The sequence below is a fragment of the Rhizophagus irregularis genome, chromosome 14, assembly GCF_026210795.1.
Source record: "Rhizophagus irregularis chromosome 14, complete sequence".
Taxonomy (NCBI): domain Eukaryota; kingdom Fungi; phylum Glomeromycota; class Glomeromycetes; order Glomerales; family Glomeraceae; genus Rhizophagus; species Rhizophagus irregularis.
The window spans coordinates 3,540,322-3,563,445 of record NC_089442.1 but is presented as its reverse complement, the minus strand read 5'-3'; the positions used below and the strand labels follow the sequence as shown (position 1 = coordinate 3,563,445).

General features: G+C 27.8%; 5 protein-coding genes across 6 annotated transcripts; 2 read left to right on the top strand and 3 right to left on the bottom strand.

The window, feature by feature from the left end:
• Positions 1–816: 816 nt before the first annotated feature.
• Positions 817–2,420, top strand: OCT59_006462 (uncharacterized protein; the record flags this gene model as incomplete). Its single annotated transcript, XM_066141281.1, has 10 exons — positions 817–825; positions 925–955; positions 1,058–1,081; positions 1,306–1,337; positions 1,441–1,466; positions 1,816–1,847; positions 1,923–1,963; positions 2,133–2,140; positions 2,248–2,275; positions 2,364–2,420. The coding sequence occupies 10 exons, from the start codon at positions 817–819 to the stop codon at positions 2,418–2,420; spliced, it is 288 nt and encodes a 95-aa protein (XP_065998085.1).
• A 4,757-nt stretch (positions 2,421–7,177) lies between these two features.
• Positions 7,178–9,264, bottom strand: OCT59_006461 (uncharacterized protein; the record flags this gene model as incomplete). Its single annotated transcript, XM_066141280.1, has 7 exons — positions 7,178–7,657; positions 7,732–7,911; positions 7,990–8,087; positions 8,158–8,277; positions 8,349–8,741; positions 8,814–8,895; positions 9,071–9,264. 7 exons carry the CDS (start codon positions 9,262–9,264, stop codon positions 7,540–7,542), a joined length of 1,185 nt encoding a protein of 394 aa, XP_065998084.1. The 3' UTR covers positions 7,178–7,539.
• Positions 9,265–9,541: 277 nt separating this feature from the next.
• OCT59_006460 (uncharacterized protein) lies at positions 9,542–15,323 on the top strand (the record flags this gene model as incomplete). Its single annotated transcript, XM_066141278.1, has 26 exons — positions 9,542–9,599; positions 9,687–9,977; positions 10,177–10,331; positions 10,447–10,549; positions 10,639–10,734; positions 10,815–10,930; positions 11,001–11,096; positions 11,173–11,448; positions 11,529–11,639; positions 11,716–11,782; positions 11,854–11,981; positions 12,058–12,127; positions 12,206–12,258; positions 12,322–12,417; positions 12,501–12,650; positions 12,743–12,768; positions 12,838–12,918; positions 12,990–13,251; positions 13,321–13,577; positions 13,665–13,684; positions 13,758–13,809; positions 13,879–14,038; positions 14,113–14,265; positions 14,314–14,556; positions 14,645–14,713; positions 14,792–15,323. The coding sequence occupies 26 exons, from the start codon at positions 9,542–9,544 to the stop codon at positions 14,942–14,944; spliced, it is 3,342 nt and encodes a 1,113-aa protein (XP_065998083.1). The 3' UTR covers positions 14,945–15,323.
• Positions 15,324–15,732: 409 nt separating this feature from the next.
• OCT59_006459 (uncharacterized protein) lies at positions 15,733–18,736 on the bottom strand. The gene is made up of 9 exons (XM_025327917.2): positions 17,833–18,736; positions 17,594–17,751; positions 17,446–17,492; positions 17,245–17,368; positions 16,718–17,181; positions 16,617–16,648; positions 16,438–16,543; positions 16,325–16,366; positions 15,733–16,258 (listed from the first exon to the last, which is right to left on the bottom strand). Exons 1-9 carry the CDS (start codon positions 18,483–18,485, stop codon positions 16,133–16,135), a joined length of 1,752 nt encoding a protein of 583 aa, XP_025168881.1. The 5' UTR covers positions 18,486–18,736; the 3' UTR covers positions 15,733–16,132.
• A 327-nt stretch (positions 18,737–19,063) lies between these two features.
• On the bottom strand, positions 19,064–21,094 carry OCT59_006458 (uncharacterized protein). Of its 2 annotated transcripts, XM_025321438.2 has the most exons (7): positions 20,838–21,022; positions 20,536–20,687; positions 20,362–20,457; positions 19,870–20,250; positions 19,748–19,789; positions 19,574–19,666; positions 19,239–19,489 (listed from the first exon to the last, which is right to left on the bottom strand). In XM_025321438.2, the coding sequence occupies exons 1-7, from the start codon at positions 20,992–20,994 to the stop codon at positions 19,448–19,450; spliced, it is 963 nt and encodes a 320-aa protein (XP_025168882.1). In that variant the 5' UTR covers positions 20,995–21,022; the 3' UTR covers positions 19,239–19,447. The 2 variants fall into 2 exon arrangements, with proteins under 2 accessions (XP_065998082.1, XP_025168882.1); XM_066141277.1 differs by having other exon boundaries at positions 19,064–19,489; positions 19,748–20,250; positions 20,838–21,094.
• Positions 21,095–23,124: the final 2,030 nt, after the last annotated feature.

Below are 23,124 nucleotides of genomic sequence, written 5' to 3'. Positions count from 1 at the left end.
CAGATTTAATAAATGATAAAAAATTCAAATTTTCAAAATACCATAAGCTATAGCATAGCGGACATGCTTTTATTACTTTGCCGATTATTTTTCGATCATATAATATATCATGTCACATTAATTTTGAAGCTATGGTTAAAGCCATAAAATGCTTAGCCAAACTATACTAATGTCTTCAGTTTTTAATAGTATAATTTATGAAAAATAAAAAAAATTATATTGTCAAAGTTAACCTTAACCTGAAATTTCAATAATTTGATATTTGCCTATATTTGCCGATCATCTGCTAATTTGACTTTAGAGCTTCGGGCAAAGCCATAGATTTATGGGCGAAACTTGAAATTTTCAAAATATATTATTTAGGTATTCAAGAATCAATGGCCAAAATAATCATGTAGAATTTTAGGTAATCAAAAAGTTATCATTGAGCAAATGTTTATGAATATTATTAAAATACACATATAGACAAATTTGTAAAAATTTATTAACTGTTTAAAGAATTTTTTTTTGATAAATTTAGTATGCAGAAAATTTAAATAAATGTTAAATTTGTCTGTAAAATTATTATTATGTAGGATTTTCAACTGAAGTAATTATAATGAAGTGATAAAATTGAATAAATGATCAATAAATGATCGACAAAATTGTGATAAAGTAAAGATGTCCGCTATGCTATAAGCTATAAAAATACACTTAAAACTAGGAAGCAAAGAATATTCTAACTGAGTAATTTATAGTTGTAATATTTTTTTCATTTTTTTATAAGAAAATATTTTTAACGTTTCCTTTATATTTTTTTATAGATTTTTCAGGAAAATGCAAAGGGTAAGTTTTGAAGCATTCTCTTTGAAACTTTAAAAAAAAATTTTTATTTTTTTTATAAGGAAATGTTTCTAACGTTTCCTTTATATCTTTTTTTTATAGGTCTTTCTTTGGAAAATGGAAAATGCAAAGGGTAAGTTTCGAAACATTCTGCTTTAAAACTCTTAAAAAATTTTTTTTATTTTTTTTATAAGGAAATGTTTCTAATGTTTTCTTTATATCTTTTTTTTTGTAGGTCTTTCTTTAGGAAACGCAAAGGGTAAGTTTCGAAGTGTTTGCTTCAAAACTTTTAAAAAAAATTTTTTTTATAAGGAAACGTTTCTTTCCTTTATATTTTTTTTTTGTAATTCTTTTGGCTTGTTTTCGTTCCAGAATATTGAAAACAGTAAGTTTTGAAATGTACGCTACATTTTGAAACTTTTAAAAAAATAATTTTTTATTTTCTTTTTAGGAAACTAACGTTTTCTATAATTTTTTTTGTAGAACTCAATATATTTAATTTGGAAAACGAAATGGTAAGTTTCAAGGCGTTTGCCTCTAAACTTTTTTTAAAAAAATTTTCTAATTAGTTTCTGTTAGAAAACGTTACTAATGTTTCCTATAATTCTTTTTTTATAGGTGTTCAGCTTCAGATCTTGGATATGGTAGTAAATATGGCAAGTTTTGAAGAGTTTTACTTTCTCTTCGAAACTTAAAATCATTTTTTATTAGGAGATGTTTGCTAACGTCTCCTTTATCCTTTTAGTAGGATTAAAGTATTGGCTTTGAGAATTAGAATGCATGCCATTTGACAATAAACAATCCAAATTAAGATTTGTTGTGAGTATCCCCATAGATAATGCATGCATAACATCTTTAGATAATTGTAAACCTATTCAGAAGTCCACAAAAAATGTGTATATGAAACGGAATTTTGAAGGTTAACTTCAAAATTTTTTAATTATTTGTTTTTAAAAAAACGTATCTAACATTTCAATTTTTTATTTTTTTTAGGACCGCAATAGTTCACAGATGGGAATTTGAAGGTAAACCTTCAAATTTTTTTAATTGTTTGTTTTTAACAAAATATGACTAACGTTTCATTTTTCTTTCTTCTTTAGATCTGTGGATTCCTGAATGTTTTCTGAATAGGATTTTAAAGGTAAAACTTCAAAATCTTTGATTTTTTTATTTTTAAAGAAACGATGCTAATATTTCTTTCTCTTTCTTTTTGGTAGAATGATAAGTTTTGTAACATCTGTTGCGAAACTTGTATTTTTATAATTTTTTTTAAAAAATGTTTACTAACGTTTCTTTTCTTATCTTTGTAGGTCTACAGGTTTTCAGGTAGACAAAATGATAAGTTTCGCAATGAACTGTTGCAAAACTCTATTTTATAATTTTTTTTTAAGAAATGTTTACTAATGTTTTTTTTTATTTTTGTAGGTCTATGGGTTTTCGGGTAGACAAAATGGTAAGTTTCACAATAAACTGTTGCAAAACTCTATTTTATAATTTTTTTTAAGAAACATTGACTAGCGTTTCTTTTTTTATCTTTATAGGTTTACGGGTTTTCAGATAAAATGGTGAGTTTTGCAACATCTGTTGTGAAACTTTGATTTTTTTTATTGTTAAAGAAACATAAGTACATAACTAACGTTTCTTTTTTTTCATTTTATAGATCTACAGATTTTTGGTAGGTAGAATGGTTACATTCCTACCTTGTTATTGTTGTATCACCAGAGGCGTTTTGTCAACGGAAATTTAATATGTTGATCGCTTAAAAATCTGCGGCAATCTAATTATAACAAGAGGTTAATTTCTTTAGATAATATATTTGTATTATTTGTATTGTACAATATTTTACAATTAAATTTTATATGTTATAATATATAATAATATATATGTTAATAAATTACTAATACTACAATTATCGTACAATGACTAAAAAATACTGTTGCTATACGCATTTTTAATATTAATATACATGTTTTTATATATTGTATATATGTTTTTAAATTATCGTTGTTTTACAGTCAACTCTTAATATAACGAAGTTGAAGTTCAGGCTGATCAGGCCTTTGTTATAGGAATATTCGTTAATATGATGGGAAAATCTGGTATAATTCAGAAAATTTTTGTATATTATAGTATATTGTTTTATAATAATTGTATCTTATAATGCAAAAACGCAAGTTACATAAAATATTTTCATTATATTAAAAAAAAATTTGTTATTAAAAGGGGTATTTTTCATATATGGTTTATAAAATTTACTTCATCAAACGGTATACAGCATTTAATTAGTAAAATTCGGTATAATAAGATTTTTTTTATATGTTAAATTCTGTACCATACTGAAGATCTGTTATATTGTAAAATTCGTTATATCAAAATTCGTTATAAGAAGAGTTGACTGTACTACATGTAGCTTTACATTTAAATTGGTGTTATTTTACGCATTTTTAAACATTTTTAAGTAGTGTTGATTGACAAATGGTTCATTTTTCTACATTTTTTGATGTTGAGCAACACATGGCGTTTTTCAACACTTTATACGTCTGTTTAAAACTTGCTGATGATATATATATTCTTTTGTGTAAATATTGAATTTTAGAATTAAACCAAGTAAAAATTTCTAGAAGGGTGGAAATATTTTGTTTTATTGTATAAGAACACTTATTAATGTTCTTATTTGCTTTTTTTTGTAGACTGGATAAGAAGAGGACTATTGAAAAATAACTTTCATTTTTTATAAAGCTTTAAAAATTGGTGTGATATAGTTAAAACAAAGAACATTTTATTTTTATTTTCCAAAGTGTACATAGTTAAAATAAAGAACAATATGTGCAATACATTACACTATTAATAAAACAAAGAAATCACATAAAACGAATTTTATTGGTAAATAATTGCTTTTAATTTCAGCTAAAATTACAAACCTGAAAACTAATTCTATTCACTATAATCAAATATTATGTAATATGTCAGATATTTGTGAATTCTCTTTCCTTCTTTAATAATTATATCATATGTGTCACTTCTTTAATCAACAATTGGATTTACTAAAAGAATTCTGAAATTACATAAAGTAATTAATATATAGAAATTTGTTTATTGTTATTATTATACAAAATTATATATCTTTTATATCATATATGATAATCTGTATAATTTTGACAAAATAAAGTGTTTAAATAATTTTAATCACCTTTTATACTATATTTGATCTAAAAATATAATTTACAATTTATTTTAAAGATTATATTTAGGATTTTTCTATGATAAAATAATATTTTAGAATATTTTGAATATTACATAAATTTACAGTTTTGTAAAAATTATATAATATTACAACTAAAATATTTTATAAAAATTTATTTATAAATTTGTAACATTTCTATAAATACATTCTTTACAAGTGTATGTACTATATAAATTTTTTTTAAGTGTATAGTAAACCTAATCTTAACTTATAAGAGCTTTTAATATTTTACTTTCTATAAATGCATACCTTCTTTAAATGCACATTTACTATTTTTTTACTATGATTCTAAAGGGAGTGTATTTAAAGAGGTGTTACTGTAATACTTAATTTCTGTAAAAAGATGATTAATTAGAATAAAAGAAATTAAGTAAATGGCAATAATCAGATAGATAGTATGGTAATTATATAATTAGTATAGTAATTGCCATAATAAAAAAATGATTAATGTAATTATATATAGCTAAACACTATTTTCTTTATATCACTAGTTATTAATTTATATATATATATACTAAAATAGTATAGATAATTATAGTACTATAGATTATATGTAATATAAGTAAAGGATCCCGGACATCACATATATAACTCACATTTGAGTTTTAGCAAATTCAATCAAAATTAGGTTAAACTCATAATTTTAGAAAGAGCAAATTGATTGAAAATTAATTAATAGTCATACTAATTATGAGTTTTAGCAAATTGTATTGATTTTACAAAGTCATATTTTATATTTGAGCAAATTGGTACTTTTTTTTAAATTTAACTTATCCTTTGTTTTTAATTTTATAAATAATATTTTTAAAAATATTAGTTTCAGGGTCAGGTCATATTTTGGCCAAAATTAAGTATAATTCCGGCCAAAATTAAGCATAATGCGGGCCAAAACCCGTCCGTTTAATTTCGCAACATTTTATTTTTTAATAATTATTTATTTAATTTATTATTTTTATTAATTATTATTTTATCTATAATCTACATATTTTAATTATAAAAATTGGCAGTTTAATTTATATTAATCATTTATTTTTTTATTGATAATAAAAAAAAAGATTATTAACTCATATTTTGAGTTTTAGCAAATTAGTATAGATTTGAAATGTGATAATTTGATTTTTAGCAAATTAGGTCTATTTTAGCAGGCAGGAGCAAAAAGTATAGTTGGGGACACAGCAAATCATCAAGTTGTTTCAAATTGAGATTTTAAAAAATCACGTGATATATATAACATTAATTTGCGATTGGTTAAAAATCAAACCATATCGGGAAATGTTTTACTTTATTTTATCATCAATATTTTCAAAAATAAAATCTGGAACAAATCTTTCACAGCTTTTTTTCTTTTTTTAGCTATTTTTTGACAGTGTTGTACTTGTCTCTTTAGTCGTACTATGGAAAAAAATTCTATGATCTGCATTACCTCTCAGCCAGTCATAGTTCTGACCTAAATTATAGAATTTTGTCAAATTCTGGCCGGAATTAGATGTTTCAAATCCTACTGTTTATTAAGAAAATACCAAACTTTGCAGGCTAATAACTTTTGATTTAGATCACCAATCAGGATAATCTCAACATCATTTTGTAGTTTAAGTTAGTAACAATTAAACTATGTTGAGTTATTTTAAATATATACATCCAAAATATTTTTATTAAATTTCTAATTTGGATAATTTTATTTGATGAATTGTTGTGTTCCAAACCATACTTAAATTCATGCAGATCAGTTATGAGTTATATATGTGATGTCTGGGGTCCTATAAGTAGTATAAAAAAAAAAATGTTATATGCAAAATAAAAAAGTGTATTTTTTAAATGAAGAGATTAATATGTAAATCAGATTAGATGTCATTTATATTGTTAAGAATTGCAAAATATGTACTGAAAATATGGAATTTATTAAAAGAAATAAAAATTTAAAAACAAATTACGATTATTACTAAATATATATAAAGTCATATGTCAAAAAAGGATCTTTATATCTATATCTATATCTATATCTACCATATAATAGGGGCTATAGTACCCTTCTACACCCCTCTAAAAAAATTTTGAAGAAATTTAAAATACCCAGATATTTTACATGGAGATTTTATCTTAGTTCTGGTAGAATTAGGCTAATTTTGGCCTACCCATGCACAGTACCCCCACAGTACCCCTTTATATAATATAGCCTCCAACTTCCTAAAATTTGTATCATACCTAGAGTACTATGACCCCATTATACAGTATATATACTATATAATAATTGTTTTTGTGTGTAATCGTAATGTTTAGAATACCCTGTAAAAATAAATTTGAATTGCGTAACTAGTACTTTGATCCATAGTGGTTTTATCTGGATTTTCATCTGGATTGAATTTCATTAAATTTTGTTGGCACTATGAGTTTGGCCAGAATTAGTATAAATATTTGGGATAATAATACTTTAATGTTGGTTTAAATTATAGTCTGTTTAAATCTGAAATTCATAATCTTTTTCAGCTATAATTGCCACATGAAAATATTCAAGTTTTCATCCGGATCGAAGCACTATGCGTAATATTGCTCCCATTGGCACTTTGTCACATGACGTTACACAAACTTCAAAAAAGGAAATTTTGCTTCCCACAAAAATTTTTGTTTCACAAATATTCCAAAAAAGGAAATTCCTGCGCCGATCACATAATTCCGGCCAGAATTAATTTTTTTCTCCCCCACCCGTTGCAAAGCAACGGGTGACTAACATGTACAAATATTTTTATATTATATTGCCTGTATTACCTGTTACATACAGGTTACGCTTTTTTACATGTACTGTATGTATACCGTTGCAAAGCAACGGGTTAACGGCTAATATTATTTTTTATAGGATAAAAGAGAATAGTAAATGATCAAGTTTATGTATATTTCTCTTGAATTATAATTGTACCATGGATATGATCTCTATTATAATTATCCGGAATCCTGGTAAAATAGCTCCACATATTGGAATGTAACATCATCGGGTACGATTTGTACTGGAATGTATATAGATTCAAAGAATTCATAAAATCAAACAGAAATCCAATTTGACGAATTGTTAGCTTTACATCATTATGGTTTGCGCAGGGATCCCCTTATGAAATCATATGATTTAAATGTGCACCAATTATTATTTAGTAAAAATAAAATTACATTTGCTTTTCGTGCATATCAATTCAATGATTACATTTAGACTTGAAGAATTAAGTAAATGATGGATATTACACATATTAATAAGAAATTAATTATCAAACTTACCTGACGAATACCATAAACTATCTGTGAATGCCTTTCATAATTTAATTTATCTTATTCGTGAAAAATAATATAATAAAAAGACGACACAAAATATCTAAATTAATGCTTGACATTCTACCAACATCTGAAAACATCCTGATTTGCTGATCCTCTTCAAATAGAGGACCACGATAGTCTATTATTCAAAAGTATATCTAAATGTCAATATATAACTAATCGTCATGATTATGATGATGAGGCCCATTTGGTGAATGGAATCCAGGTGGTGAATTTGAAGAGAAAATAAAGGATTCGATTTGATTTTTTGCAGTCTGTGGATCTTTTGAAATACTAACCAATTGGGATGAAATGTTAAAAAGGAAATTATAATAATAAGAAGAATAAAATACGAATAGATTTCTCACTGTGTTAGTTTGAAGTTATATTCATCATTTTCACAAAAAAAATATCGGGGTCTCCAATCAATTCCTTCAGCTTCTCGAAGTTTGGCTTCATTACGTTGCTTATCCTCAATCAATGTTTTTTCTTCCGTGGCAAGATCCAAATTTCTCCCTATTAAGGCGCTGGTTACTTTTGACCATAATCTATAAATGAATTTCACATATTTTAACCTTGTAGTATATAAATATTTACATCATATTTAAGACGTAGAAAGCTTATACCTCCGGGATTCATTTTCTTCTTGTTCTTCTTCTGGAGCCACGATCTTTGGATATATTTTAGATTCGTGAACATTAAATAAAACTTCCTTATGTCCAGTCTGTCAGTTTTTAAATAAATTATGTTAACATATGAATTTTAAAAATCATAAATAAAAATACATTATATACCCGAAGATCCTTAATGTACATGATGTCCGACCATTTTCCGGTAATTTCATAAAGGGATTCTCCTGTAGATTCACGCTTTATTTTTCCGTAGATTGAATTATACGCGCCGGTAAAGAAACCCTTATAAAATTGCATAATATCAAATATTATTACAATAACTGGAATTAATTTCAATCAAAAAAAGAGATTACCTTGGTTCGAAATTCTAATTCACAAATCAAATCATTCTTTTCACATCTAACTGTAGAATTATCACCTAATTCCAATACCATCCTTCCAAAAAGAATACCTCGTGCATACACATTTGGCATGGCAATCCGATAAACTTCTCCGGGACGATTAGTAAATATAATTTTAGATTCGCCTTGCATTAAAGTTGCCGCACTGTTCCCTAGGAATTTGGATTTTGGTCGTATGTCTCCAACAATAATTATGTTATTTTCGGGGCTTACATAATAATAAGCTGAAATCGGGGGATGATGAGAAACTTGTTCAGATACAAATAAAGCTTCAGTATTATCAGCAAATTGCCATCGTGCGCGAAAACGTTCGCCTAATACAGGATTATAAGGTTTTTTCACTCCCTGAAATGAAAATTTTCATTATTAAAATTTATTTTAAAAAATCCCATGTCTCTCTCGACCTCAAGCCAATACCTTTGGCTTTATATGCCATCCTGATAGGTAGTATCTTACTACATTCACAAATCGGTTAACAGGATCTTCTTCCTTTGGGACACTAAAGAAAAATTTTATTAATCAAAAAAAAAAATTAGATACGCACAGTTATTAGATCTTGAGTGTCACAGAGTGACCCGTGTCTATAGTTTCATAGAACATGACCTATTCGATAAAGAAGAAACTAAAGAGTTTGTATCGGATCTACTAGTTAAAATTATTCGCAAAAGACATACTTTAAAATTAATTCAGGATGGCTCATAAAATCTGTGATCCTTTCCAGCATACTTCGCGGTTCTAGGACGAATGTTGGTAGGGTAACTCTATGTAAATCCATTCCTTTGCGTAATTGTGAGATGAGTCCCAGCAATATGCTACGTGGTTCCTCATCAAGAACCTCTGTATCGTTGGAATTTTCGTCGTCGGCCATTGTAGTCGAAAAATAAATTTAATAATCCTACGCCTAAATACAGTAGTTAATTATTTTTATAGTCTGCGTTGAATAAGTAGTAGTTGCGTCAGTAATTTCCTTATAAACTAGACGTTGATGTAACATCTGCGATAAGATGTCATCTGATTTTTCATAAGTAGCTATTTAATAGTTAAAAAAATTTTTTTTTTAACCGAAAATTATTTATAAAACTTCTTGTAAAGAAACTGAGAGTGCCTTGCTGTTTTACAATCTGAAACAAATCTTTTTTAGAACGATGAATGAAACGCGAAATCAAAATCAAAATATCTTATATCTGGAATCCCTTTGTCAAGGTTAAAGAAACCTCCCCTTTTTTGCTCACTAGCAATACGCGTGTTGCTCAAAATTTGGTTCCATTTCTTTATATGGTCTGTGGACAGAATTATATTCCCCAAAGTCTCAAGAACAACGCGCAAAGGCCGAAAAGTTACTAGACAACGCCTTTCCAACCTTCTCCGAGACTTTATCTCCACGTACCAACGGGTCAAATGGTTTGCCAAACAACCCTCTGGGTGTAAAAATTCAATCCCCAACTGAATCTTCCATGTATTGTCAATGGCTTTTGGAAAATTCAACCTCGCCGTATGCTCAATTATTTGCGTCGGCGAGGTTAAAGAGTCTGGTCTTGGATCATTATTCTATGTTCACATCGAAACAAAAATTAGAACTGAGTATGGGTTTGCTCAATAAAAAATTCTTTTTTTTATCCCTTTGGGATTTAATGCTTTTTTTTCGTATAGTTTGTTATAAGCAAATAAAAAGCGTGTTTTTTCACAAAATTATTTGTTCATCTCATTTTTGTTATTATTTTCTTTCTTTTTTTTTTAACATGAATTGTGATAATAATAATAAATTTTAAACAATTAAAAGGAAGTTTTTTATTCAATTATTTGGCTGTACATCCTGATTATCAGCCATTTGTCTTGTCTTCGCTTGCACAACTGATTGCAACTATAACAAAAGTTGGATGGTTCGAAGACGATGAATTCAAAAATATAACTAATGAACTATCAAAATTTATACAGGTAATTTTGTCTATTGTTAATTTATAATATTCCTGCTAATCTTAATAGCTACCCTTAAGAATTTGAATTGTCAGGAATAAATTACACATAATTATTTATGTGATTATATATGTAGTCTACTGTAGACCATAGGATTGTAGGTTTGCAAGTATTATCTACTGTCGTTGCTGAGATGAATCAGCAATCTCCGCGAAATATGGCAAGACAAAGAAAAACAGGTTTTTTATTTATGTTTTTTTTAAGTCATATTTTGTTACTATTTATTTTATTATTATATTTTATTATTATTATTATTTTATAAAAAAAGCTATTGGGTTTAGGGATTCTGAATTATTAGACATTTTCCGATTGGGTTTGGTAGTTTTACGTCAAATATTGAACGGAGAAATGGCGTTCACGAATGGTATTTTATAATCCTCTTTTCATAATATTAAATAAGCCTATTGTCTAAGTATATATAAAAATATTTGTTTTGATTTGAAGATAATCAAGAACGTAGAGTAAAAGAATATTGTTTGATATTGCTTCGCAATTGTTTGGCATTTGATTTCATTGGTACAACTCCGGACGAGTCTGGTGAAGACGTTGGAAGTATTCAAGTAAGTTAAACTATGAATTTTAATATGAATGAAATATAGTGTTTATGTATTTAACATGAATTATTTTCAGGTAACGTCTTCTTGGCGTTCAACAATCGAAGACCAAACTTTCCTTCAGACAATGTTCGAGGCTTATAAACGTTTTCAACCACCACATTCGAGTCAAGTATGTTTGATGATAATATTCTATTAAACATAATTCATAATTTTACTTAAAATATCGCCGTACATTTGCGTTCAAGGTTATGGAAGTGCTTGTTCAAATTTCTTCGATTCGTCGGTCACTATTTAATGAAGAAGAACGTTCTAAATTCCTTCATGCATTGATGCAAGGAATTAATGAAATAATAATAGGTTCAATAGGCTTGTCCGATTTGGACAACTATCACGAGTTTTGCCGTCTTCTTTCAAGATTTAGATCGACATATCAATGGAGTGAGATAACTGAGAAATCTGGATATAGTGATTGGATTGATTTGGTTGCCGATTTCACTATAAAAGGATTTAACAGTTGGCAGGTAATTAAATTTATTAAAATTAGTTTTATTCTTTAGAAATTAATAAAGGATGGAAAACATTTATTTTTAATTTACATTAGTTTGTACCAAATAGTATTCAGTATTTGCTTACATTTTGGTCCAAAATGTATTCGTCTGCTGGAAGTTCGCGTCCGGGTTCCACCAATAAATTAGATATAATTTCAAGCAAAGTAATTAATTTTAGTATATGATAATTTATCTTATTTAAGTTATTAAATATTAAAAATAATGAATGTTAATTGTTAGCTAACTGAAGCATATATAAGTTCTAAAATTCAATCAGTGGAACAAATATTAAATGGTTCTATCGATGGTACGTCATTTATGTATATGTATATAATTTGGTAACTTTATAAATTAATATTTTTCTTTTTTTTTTTGAAGATCCCCTGGAGAATGAAGATGCCCTCATAGACGATCTCGAAATGTTTGCAAATATTGCGCGTTATAAATATGATGAATCTCAGAAAAGCATTAATAATGTGTTTCAACCAATTTTCAATCAATATAAAGTATGGGTTTGTCAATACCTTTGTTAATTGCATAATTTTTTAGTCACTAACGGTATCCGGTTCAATTTTTACGTAGGAATTATATACACAAATGAACGCTGGAATTGTTGACGATTCCTATACCCAATTCTTTGATACAATTGAAAGTAACTTATTTGCAATTATTTTAATTTCAAAAAAATAATTTAATTCATTCTGATAATACTCCTTTAACACTTTATTAGCGAAATTTGCCTGGCTTATGTACATGATTGGAGGGATGGTTGGAGGTCGACAGGTAAAGAAGATTTTCGCATTTTACGTAAGTGTATAGCTATGATTAATTAGTATTTGTTGAAAGACTTATATTAGCACCGAAGATCAAGATTTGATAGATGGTGAGCTTACATGTCAGATTCTACAACTAATGGATATGAACGAGCAATGGAATGCACCGGTATTTATATACAATTTGTTTGTTCCATCGATCTATTTAATATCTTTATATTTCATTCCACTTTCTTTCTTTATTTATAACAGCGCACCAGTGGTAGTGGTTACGAAAAATTTGAATTAGCATTAATTTACTTTTTCCAGCAATTTCGCAAGAGTTATATTGGTGAAAGCGCACAAAGAGTTTCAAAAGTTTATAGCAAATTATCTGATATTGGATATAACGATCAATCTATGGTTTGTCATAATATTTATCTATCCTTCTGTCTTTATATTTTCTAGGGAGAAGTTTGTAACAGTTTATGATATTTATTAATCTTTGTCGATAGTTATTAAATGCTATTATTCAAAGGATGTAAGTTTCCCATCATTTTTTTATCTTGTAAAAATTTATGGTTATTTCATATATTCAATTTATTTTTAGAGCAAAGAATCTTGAAGGATGGAGCCATAGTTCAAAAATAATTCAACGTAGTGTGACATTGTTCAACGATTTGGCTGGCGGGTAGGATTTTATCAAGATTCGAATATATTTGATTTATAGATGATACTAATATATTACAAAATTACCTTTAGATATAGTTCTGTCAGGCTTCTGCGAAAACTTGATATTGTGCAGTATATTCTACGAAACCACACCATTAAAAATTTTCCTTTTCTTGACACTACAAATAATTTGCGATCGCGTATGATCTATTATTCCGCTCTTTCAAGAATATTATTTGCAGAGGATAATGTTGAAAGAGACTTTGAAAATTTTGTTAAACCTTGGGATATCACACTGACCGAACTTGGTGCTTTAAATTCACTAGATGCTTTTAGACAGCCGGCTGTTAAAGTGAGTAGTTACTTACAACTAAATTATTAGTAGGAATTATTAAAAAATTTCTTTGATTGTATAAATTAGGCGACCATTTCGGGTATTTTTCGCGATTTGAGAGGATTTCTTTCTGCAATTCAGAGCAGAAAGAATTTTTTGGTGTTTTTTGAATGGTTTTACCCTCAATATATTCCAATTTTATATTATGCATTAGAAGCTTGGGATAATGATCCATTAGCAATTGCGATTTTAAAGTTTTTTCTAGAATTTGTAAATAATAGATCACAGAGATTGAATTTCGATATTTCCTCACCAAATGGTATTTTATTATTCCGGGAAACGAGGTATATGTTGCAGCATCATTTAATCGCGCGTTTGAGTATATGTGTTTATTTATTAAAATTTTTTTTTCTTTCGAAAAACCTTGACAGTAAAGTAATCTCGACTTATGGTAATCCGTTAACTATATTATTTTATTTCGTTATTCTGGATCATTACACAAACTTCATGTTATAATTTTTTAGGACGGCAAATTATTGGACGTCCTTTTAATAGTCAAGATAAATATGCTGAAAAGTAGGTAATATGATGTTATGCAAGATATTTTTCTTGAATTTAAATTAAATTTATTCTTATTTTACCTAGATATAAAGGAATATCAATTTGTTTTAGTATCTTAACGAAATCCTTTGCGGGAAGATATGTCAATTTTGGAGTTTTCGAACTTTATGGCGACAAAGCTCTTGAAATAGCTCTCAATACCTCGTTCGAAATGATGCTTTGTGTCCCATTCGATGATATCCTTGTAAGAAATATAATTCGTATATTAATAATTCTTGAGAAATCCAATTAATTTTTATTTGTATTAATTAATCTCAGATGTACCCAAAACTTTCAAAAACGTTTTACGATTGGCTAGATACATTCACTAACGAACATATGATGGCATTATCTTCTATGAATTCAAATGCATTCCTTTATATTATGCGTGCTCTTGCAGAGGGCATTCAACAATTTGATATCCTTTTACAGGTCATATTGGGTTAAGAAAATCTCATTATCAATTTTCATCCTTAATAGTTCCTACATGGTTCCCAATGTTCTGCTGCTTGTAGTGCGATTGACCATATTTGTACTTTTGTAATCCAACAAACTGCCAAACAAAAGCCAAAACAACATTGGCTCCTCTCTTATTTAACCCAATACCCAAATATATTGCCTTATTTATTTACAGCCAACTTTAGTGCAGTGCTATTCGAAGAACGTCAAAATCAGTGGTCGCTCTCACGTCCATTACTTTGTTTAATTTTGCTGAACCCAGATGTAAGATTACAAATTATCCATAATATTTACTCCTTTAGAACCTTAATAATTAATTTATTATATATTAATTCTCCCGTTTAAAAAAAAGTACTGGGAACAGTATACTCGTAACCTAGTTTTATACCAATTGCCTGAAAGAAGAGATATCCTTGCAAAGGTGAAATATATTTATCACAAATAAAATTTATATTGCTAATGTATCAATAGTTTTATATCTTTTTTTTTATTTCATTAGGCATTGTCTTCATTAATGCAAGATGTTGAAATTAGTCTGATATCCAAAAATAGAGATCGATTTACCCAGAATCTCAGTACATTTAAAAGAGAATTAACGAATGATAATGTTATATTGGTAGCACCACCTATGGATATGAAAATGACTATGTGAACTTCAAGGTTTATTTTTATTTCTGATCACTTGGATCATTGTATCGATAATAGCATTATTGTATATTTATCTCTGGAAGGCAAAAAGTTTTTTATTTTAATAATTAAATTATCTTGTATTAATTAAATTACCTTTTGTGGTTTACAAAATTTTTATTCCATGGATTTAACTCGATTGTTTTATTATATTTTACAGACTTTAGACTTTTACTTTCATACAATTCATTAACAAGTTAAAGTGATGATATAGTAGCTTATATTTATTCTCATTTTATCTATTTAACCAGATTTCGGCTCGCATCTTGCTATTTTACTATTATAATGAATCGAATTTTATTTTGTTTTAAGTTGTAAAATAATATAATTTATTATTCTAATTGATTATTTTATATTGTGAATTTTTTTGATTTTTTTTATAACAGAATATTATAAATATTTAGACAAAATCGAGATGTGGTTATTGAGACAAAATTGTAAATAATAAATAATGATGATATAAAAGTTAGCATAATAAAATAGGACCATTATTAATTAACAGTATATAGATATTAATAAATACAAAAGTTGAAATTAGTTATTTTAAGGACTGTAAAAAGGTCTTAAATTGAATAATTAGTTAAATATTCTTTAAATATAACCTGCATTTGGCCATAATTTACTTTAGGATAAACGATCAGCAATCCATAAAATTTATAAAATGATGACTGGATGTCCAACCGGCACGTGACTAAGTACACCTAAACAGCGTGGCTTCAAAATAAGCATAAAAGAATGAAAGATTCCTCTTATTTAATGGCAAATTATATCCAAAAAGGAATATTCTGTTACTTTATTATTTTAGTTGGTTTGAAGAAAACCTATACCTAAAATTTTTATGCTAAGAGATCATTAAAACTGCTGTAAATGATTTGCGTAAAATGTCATAAAATTATCCTGTTGAGTGGCGGATCTCCAATATCTACAGCTCTATCTAATACTAATAACTTGGAATCCAATTGCTCTAAAACTTTAATAACCAGGCACTTTACACTTTAATTATTTTTTTGTAAAACAAAAAAAAAGAAAAAAAATTCCTTAATAAAAATTATTCAGTATATAATAAATTTATATATACCAAATTAAATATTGTATTGTAAATATTGTTTGGTTAATTTAAATACACTTTGTATGCTGTAAATATAATATAAATCTAATTATTGTGTTTAAATAACATAGATCCTACTCGTTTTTTCCGTCGTTCACGAATTAATTCTCTATGTCTATCAATATCTTTTTGTGAAATATCAGATACTCCTTTACGACGACGGAAACATACCTATTAAATATAAATAAATTATATTTTAACAATAAAATACAATGTTCAAATAAATATTTTACTTACATCTATCAGTTTATGACAGTCAAGCAAGCACTTTGGCATATTCTGTGATTCAATATTGACAAAGATGAGTCTTTTTTTTTAAAAAAAAAAAATATAAGCAAGAACTCATTTACCTGAACTAGCTGAAATATTTCCATCGGATCATCTATTGCTAAAATCTTATCCTCATTTAATTTAATAATTGCTAAAGCTACACGAAATAAAACTTTATTACCTTCACTGTAAATAAACCTTATTTTAGTATTGCATGTATAAAATTGAATTTTCTTGAACATAAACTTAAAGCACTTACTAAAATAAACAATCCCACACTCTTAACAATGTCTATAAAGAAAGGAGAAAAATTATTATCCAAATAAATCATTATATATTTAACGTTCTAAAAATAATTACCTCGATTGGTAAAATGTTAATAAATAACGTCAAAAACCAATGACTTGTGACAAGCGTAATTGTTGGCATATTTCCATCTAATTTATCTACATCCCAACCAAATCCTCCGCTTAATCTGTTCCATATTTGTGGCATTTTTTCCATTATTAAGATCATGAGAACAGCTTGATCAACATTTGCACCTTCCATTGTCACATCATACATATTTTCAGGCAAATAATCATGAATGATAGTTACTAACATCCAAAATGCCTTTTCCTCTTCCATAAAAAGTAAAAGAATTCCAACCAAGTAATTAAGAGATTGACAATAACCAATGTTAGGTGAATATAATGAAAAAGCTATTAGTACACGACGTAGTGATTGAATGATTGGGACATTATCAGTTGAGATAAAAGTTGAACCATCTTCTGAAACTACTGTAGATTTAAATTTAATATTTTCAGGAAAAGTGCGATGAAGATCTAACAAAATTAATAATTAGTAATCATCTTGAAAACGTTTAAATGATAATTCATTTATCCAACCTCTTTCAATAACTTCCACATACTCATTTTCGTACCGAGGATCTTGCGCTTTGATTAATAATTGTTGATAAAAGTCCATATGATCCCTCATCTTTGCTTCTGCACCACTAAAATGGAACCATGCCTATAATATAATAAGAAATTAAATTTGAATGAATAAAATTTTGATTATTACATGATAGTTGATAAAAATATATATACCTCTCCGCGTAATGATGGAGGTATACCTTTACGTACATATCTCTTCACTTTATAATTAATAATTAGATATGTTAGAAATAAATGCGGCTAGAAACATTTCTCTCCATTTTTATTTGACAATTTTTATGATATTAAACGTGTAGCTCACTTTTTGAACATCTGTCAGGTATGACACCACCATTTTCAGCAATAGCAGCGTCCCATTTTTGTTTACGTCTATGTAGGACTTGTATGTAAGATGATTCAAATTCATTATATTCCTTTTTGGTAATCCATTGAAATGACCTTCTAAAACCATATTGATCCCTAAATTATTTATACGCGTAAGATGAAACGCGCATATAAAAAAAATTGTACATGTAACATCTTCATCATTAAATATATTACCTATCACTATCTTGTTGCTGTTGAATATGTTCATCTAAGATTTGTTGTGACAGAGTTGAATCTTGCGATTTCGTTGGAGTTACTTCAAGTGAATTTGACACTGAATTCGGTGCATCCTCGAAACTACTTGTAGAAGAAGGTCTTGTATGATAATCATTATAATCATTATAATCTTCAAGGACACTGCTTCCTGAAGGAGAAGAAGTACGATTTTCTGAGCTACTTCTTTTCGTGTCTAGAGGGACTGTTAAACTGTTAGATCTTTCTTCAGTTTTATTGCTAGTGAGACTTTCTCTATTTTCCACATTATTATATGAGCTAAAATGAGTAAAAACGTATCCTGGACTTGGTGGTGGAGGGGAAAAAGAACCAGAAGCAGTTTTATAGTTAAATAACGAACTAAGTGGACTTGAATAATTTGAAGAGACTAAATTGGAAAATGCAGGTGAGGGACAATCAAAAGAAGGCTGTCGTTTTAGGCTGCTTATACTATTAGTGCGAGGGTGTAAATTTAGGGAAGGCCGCTTTTTCACAGCATTTGCTGCATGACTCCAAGTTGAGCCATTGTAAGTTCTCTCTTCACCACGTGACGAGTACTCGTCAAATAGTGACGAATAATAAGAGTCTCTAGGGCTGGAAGTTTCGGCAAGCATTCACTAGACTTTTATCAAATATATACGATCTTTTTTTCTTGGAAATTTTAAAAGGAAAGAGTCTCTATATACATGTATGTGATATGAATGATGGAGAAAATGATAGTCGAATTTATAAGGTAATATTAAAACTGTAAAGTAGGGAGAATTGAAGGAATCTGACTATAGTTGGAAGAAAGAAAAGCAACTTAGAGTTGCGAAAGCCCAAGAAAAAAAAATGAATGGCTCGTTATGTAGAAAAATAAAAAATAAATAAAAAAAAAATAAATATAAATATAAAATCAGTTGATAGTTTGTTACAAAAACCTTACGTAGTTAAATTAGGGGTGGGTGTTTGTTTTTATTGTGACTTTTTCAATGCATGGAGAATCGATAAACGAAGATTCTCAAATCTCAATATATAAATAGTAAACATAACAATTTGATTGATACATAATGTGATATGTTGTGTTCAGTTTTGTCACTTCTAATTGGGTTCCTAAAAATACATTAATTCTTCATGCGGTGATTTATAAACTTACGTTTCATACAATATTAAACCGGCCCGAAAGGGAAGTCAGTTCTCCACAGAATTTCTTTGAAACTCTCGAAGAATGCTAGATTTTTTAGCGAAGTTTATTATTTATGATAAATAATTATATTTAGATGATTACGTTAGAGTGGATTAGATGTAATAATGACGATCGTATTTTTTTAAATAAATTTGTAATATTCCAAATTATTCAGGTCGATTTTAGGAAAAAAATCTCGTTTAGCATGATTATGATAAAGATATCAATCATTATAAAAAAAGAGGATTTCATTTGAATGCAGATTATAATAATCATAAAATTGTCTTGTGAAAACTTCAAATTAATTAATTGATTAATTAAAATATGCAAAGAATGGACAACTTGGTCACATCAATGCTGGATTTTCGCTGTCTTTTGGTTTGATTAATCTATCTTACATATTAAAAAATTCTATGCTTCCAACTGAATTCCCACTCCAAATCTTGCTGTGCTCTGGCAGAAATTATGATATTATTCAAAAGAATTCGTTAATCATAACCAAATAACATTATGTTTGAAAAATTAATAAACACTTACCTTCATATGTTCGATGTCACCAGTGATAATAAAGCTGAATCCCGGAGCAATTTTTTGTTCTATAACGGATGAGATGCGTCCTGTTGTGTCAATCTATTACGATACATGATCAAAGCAAAATATAGAGTCAATTATTATACGTAAAATTAAGTAATATTTACATGATTTATTTACCTGTCCTCTAAAAGTAGCGGCTCGAAAATCGAATTTACCACCCTTGAAAATAATTCGAACAATTAGCATCGGCTTGGTTGGCTTCTTGACAAAGTGAGACTAACACCAGATCAGCTACATACTACTGTGCAAACTGCCTCTCTTCGACCTGATGCGACAAGTATTTGTAATTCTGTTCCAAAATCTACTTTTTCGCTGATTTTTTGATAGTATGATGCCTGTAAAGCACCGATTTCCTGCCATTGTAAGGTTGCAATGCAATCTGTTCCGGTATATTTTGCTACCAAAGATCTGGTAGTTTCTTCAATATCAGGGGTTGGCTTCTGATATACATTTTCAACTCCCAATGCTATTTTTTGTGTTACAGATTGAAAATAACTGAGAATGAATATTCCAGTATTTTCAACCGGCGAAGGATTAATAGTTTTACAATTTATAGAATAATCTGTTCCTTGATAATCTTGTTCTAATTGAAGCATCGAATGCCCTGGTGATGGTGATATCTTGATAAGCAATATGATCAATATGAAGAAATTTATAGGCAATTAAATAAATTTAATTCTCTTTAATAATATTAAATAAAAAGAAGTGAATGATGTTTGGTAAGAACTCACATGAGCCTGAAGTTTAGTCACATTATTTGCATTCCATGCATAATTCATGCGTGCTGTTAAGTTTCCTTCTGTATCAATGGTGCCATGAAGAAAAGACTAATAATATTATAATTACAATAAGAATAAGGCTCATATAAAAAAAAACGGCACAAAGTTCAGTAATTTTGAACTTACATTTATACCAATAAAAGCGGCTCCGAAATTGTACATTGGAGGGGATATTGTTGAACCCATTGAGAATGAATGAGTCACCTGAAGATGTTGTGATAGAACCTTTGTAAGGTCAGCCCTACCTCCATCAAACAAGTGGTTCGTCAAAAAAGTGGCTGTAAATAAGAAAAATAAAAAAATATTTGTGGTTAACGGATACGCGTATTCTCTAATTCAAAGAACGCGGTCTTAAGATGTTCGTGACAGCTAGTTTATGATCGATTAAATAACTTTCTTCTGTACAAAAGGACACATTTATTTCATACCTTTAACCTCTTTATGGAGACCTTCGAAAGTGCCTGGATTGGGCAAGTTAAGTTTCTTTCTATATTCTGATATCCCATTAAAGATAGAACTCAAGCTCCACGGTGTGATCATAGGTGCTGTTGTTGTCGTCGAAACTTTTTCACCCAAGCCGGCCATACTGTGCACTTTAAAAGAATGGTCCCGCGTTATTTTTTCGGAAGGGTCTTAATCAAGAAAATGGAACTGAAAATTGTAGATAAAAAAATTTTTTGATCGTTGTACTACCGAGAGCAAGAGAAAGTTTTTTAATTGGTTGACGATCATTTTGATCAGTGTAATTATGATTGGTTAGTAATCACCTTATGTATATGATACGCGTCTTACTGACATCAATCGCTTAAAACGCCTTCTAACATCAATGTCAGTCATCATACGAAAGGAATGATTCAAATAGTTTATAAAAATCCTCAAACCCGAAAATGTACGTCAGCTAATCCTTTAAAACAAGTCGTCACCACGTTCTTGCCGTCTTAGATCAGGAGAACCAGCGGAATCGCTTTGGAAGCTTACATTATGATTCTTCAAGATCTTACCATTCAAACTATGGTGATTTTTTAAGAAAATCCAGAAATATCAATAAGAAGAATATCGCCCAATCAAGAACATTATGACAAGGCAAACAATAAGACATCAGATGTTCATAGAGGCCATGGGAAGAAATATTGGAGGACTGGCGAAAATATCTACAAATGGGATATTTAGAAGTATGGGGATATTCGCGAATCAAGGGTAGGATGTATAACATCAAAATGGTTGAAATATATTCATAAACTATAATGGTGAAGTAATACTCCTGCGAAATAGAAATTCCGTATCTAGATTTACCTTTAGCACTATATATTCGTTAAACTAATATCACAGTACTTATTTCCAGTACATATTTACACAAATGCTTTTTATTTTATATCTAAAATGAATGGTAACTATTGCTATACTTTACTCAATACCAAAATAATAGTCTTAGATAAACTGCATTTATGGCAATAAAATACATTTCTTACTATAAAGTAGGCAAGTACTATCCTATACCACCTACTGTAACTTATTTGCATCAGCCATCAGATAGATGTTATAGTATGATTCCTTTCAGTCAGATGAAATTTCTTTATCAGTTATTATCTTTATTATCTTTATTATGAATTACTTTTTACTATAACATATTTAAATCATTTAAGACTGCTTAAAATTGAACAACTAAAATCTTATGTTTAATTTATAATAAGTAACTTCTAATTTATTGACTGTTATTAACCATAAATATATATTAAATAATTTAAATTAGATTTAAATTGGATTCTGCTATTCATTATTATATAGTGACTAATCCATTAAACATAGTTCTAACTTTAATTCTAAAGTTACTAGAGAAATTAAAGGGGTTTGACAAGTTAAAAAGTAAAACTTGGTAAAACTAATTGAATGCTAAAACTGTTAAAAACTAATTAGTAATAGCAAGACTGGAAAAGTTCTACCAAAACTAATTTTGGTAAAATTAATTATAGGATTTTGAAGGAATTTAGACAAGCAACTTTAATCCTAATTTTAATATTAATCTTTAAATTTTATTATAAAATCTATATATTTAAATAAATCTATATATTTAAATATTATTAAATAAATATTTTCTTAAAATTTATATATATAATTTTTATTAAGAATAATAATATATTTGTAATATCCTATTACCAGCATGTTTATTTGTAATATCCTTTAAAATAAAATGACAAAAAAATTTATAATATATCAATATATAATAAATATTATAGGATTTGTATTGAAATTAATTAAGGGAAAATCATTTTACTTTTTATTTACTCTGAATTATTTATATTGACTTACTACTCACTATTCTTAAGGATTCTATACTTGACCTATATTTTATACAGCTACCTGATATACTAATATTCATTTTACCTGTTTGCACATATAATACTGATAATGAAGATTATGGTATAATAAAAAATCACATGTCTTAAAAATCAAATAATTAATTATCAAATCAATAATTTGATTTTTATAAATAACTCAACTTTAATCACCTTATTTTAAACCAACATAGATTCTATTACTAAAGAATTTTATTATTTTAATAATACTATAGCTACCATATAGCATTAACTAAGAAATCACTTTCAGCATGCATATCTCTATATAAAATACCTGTTTTAATATATCAAAAATGTAATATATAGATCTATTTTATTTTTCAAAAATTAGAATATTTAACCAATATTATAAATCAAATTT

Coding starts and splice junctions, on each gene's coding strand:
- OCT59_006459 (XM_025327917.2), bottom strand. CDS start 18,485: ATGCTTGCCGAAACTTCCAGCCCTAGAGACTCTTATTATTCGTCACTA. Junction 17,752..17,832: donor CAGCAACAAGATAGTGATAG/GTAATATATTTA, acceptor TAAATAATTTAG/GGATCAATATGGTTTTAGAA. Junction 16,649..16,717: donor TTAACATTTTACCAATCGAG/GTAATTATTTTT, acceptor CTTTCTTTATAG/ACATTGTTAAGAGTGTGGGA.
- OCT59_006458 (XM_025321438.2), bottom strand. CDS start 20,994: ATGGCCGGCTTGGGTGAAAAAGTTTCGACGACAACAACAGCACCTATG. Junction 20,688..20,837: donor TCTCCATAAAGAGGTTAAAG/GTATGAAATAAA, acceptor TCTTATTTACAG/CCACTTTTTTGACGAACCAC. Junction 19,667..19,747: donor CCGCTACTTTTAGAGGACAG/GTAAATAAATCA, acceptor GTATCGTAATAG/ATTGACACAACAGGACGCAT.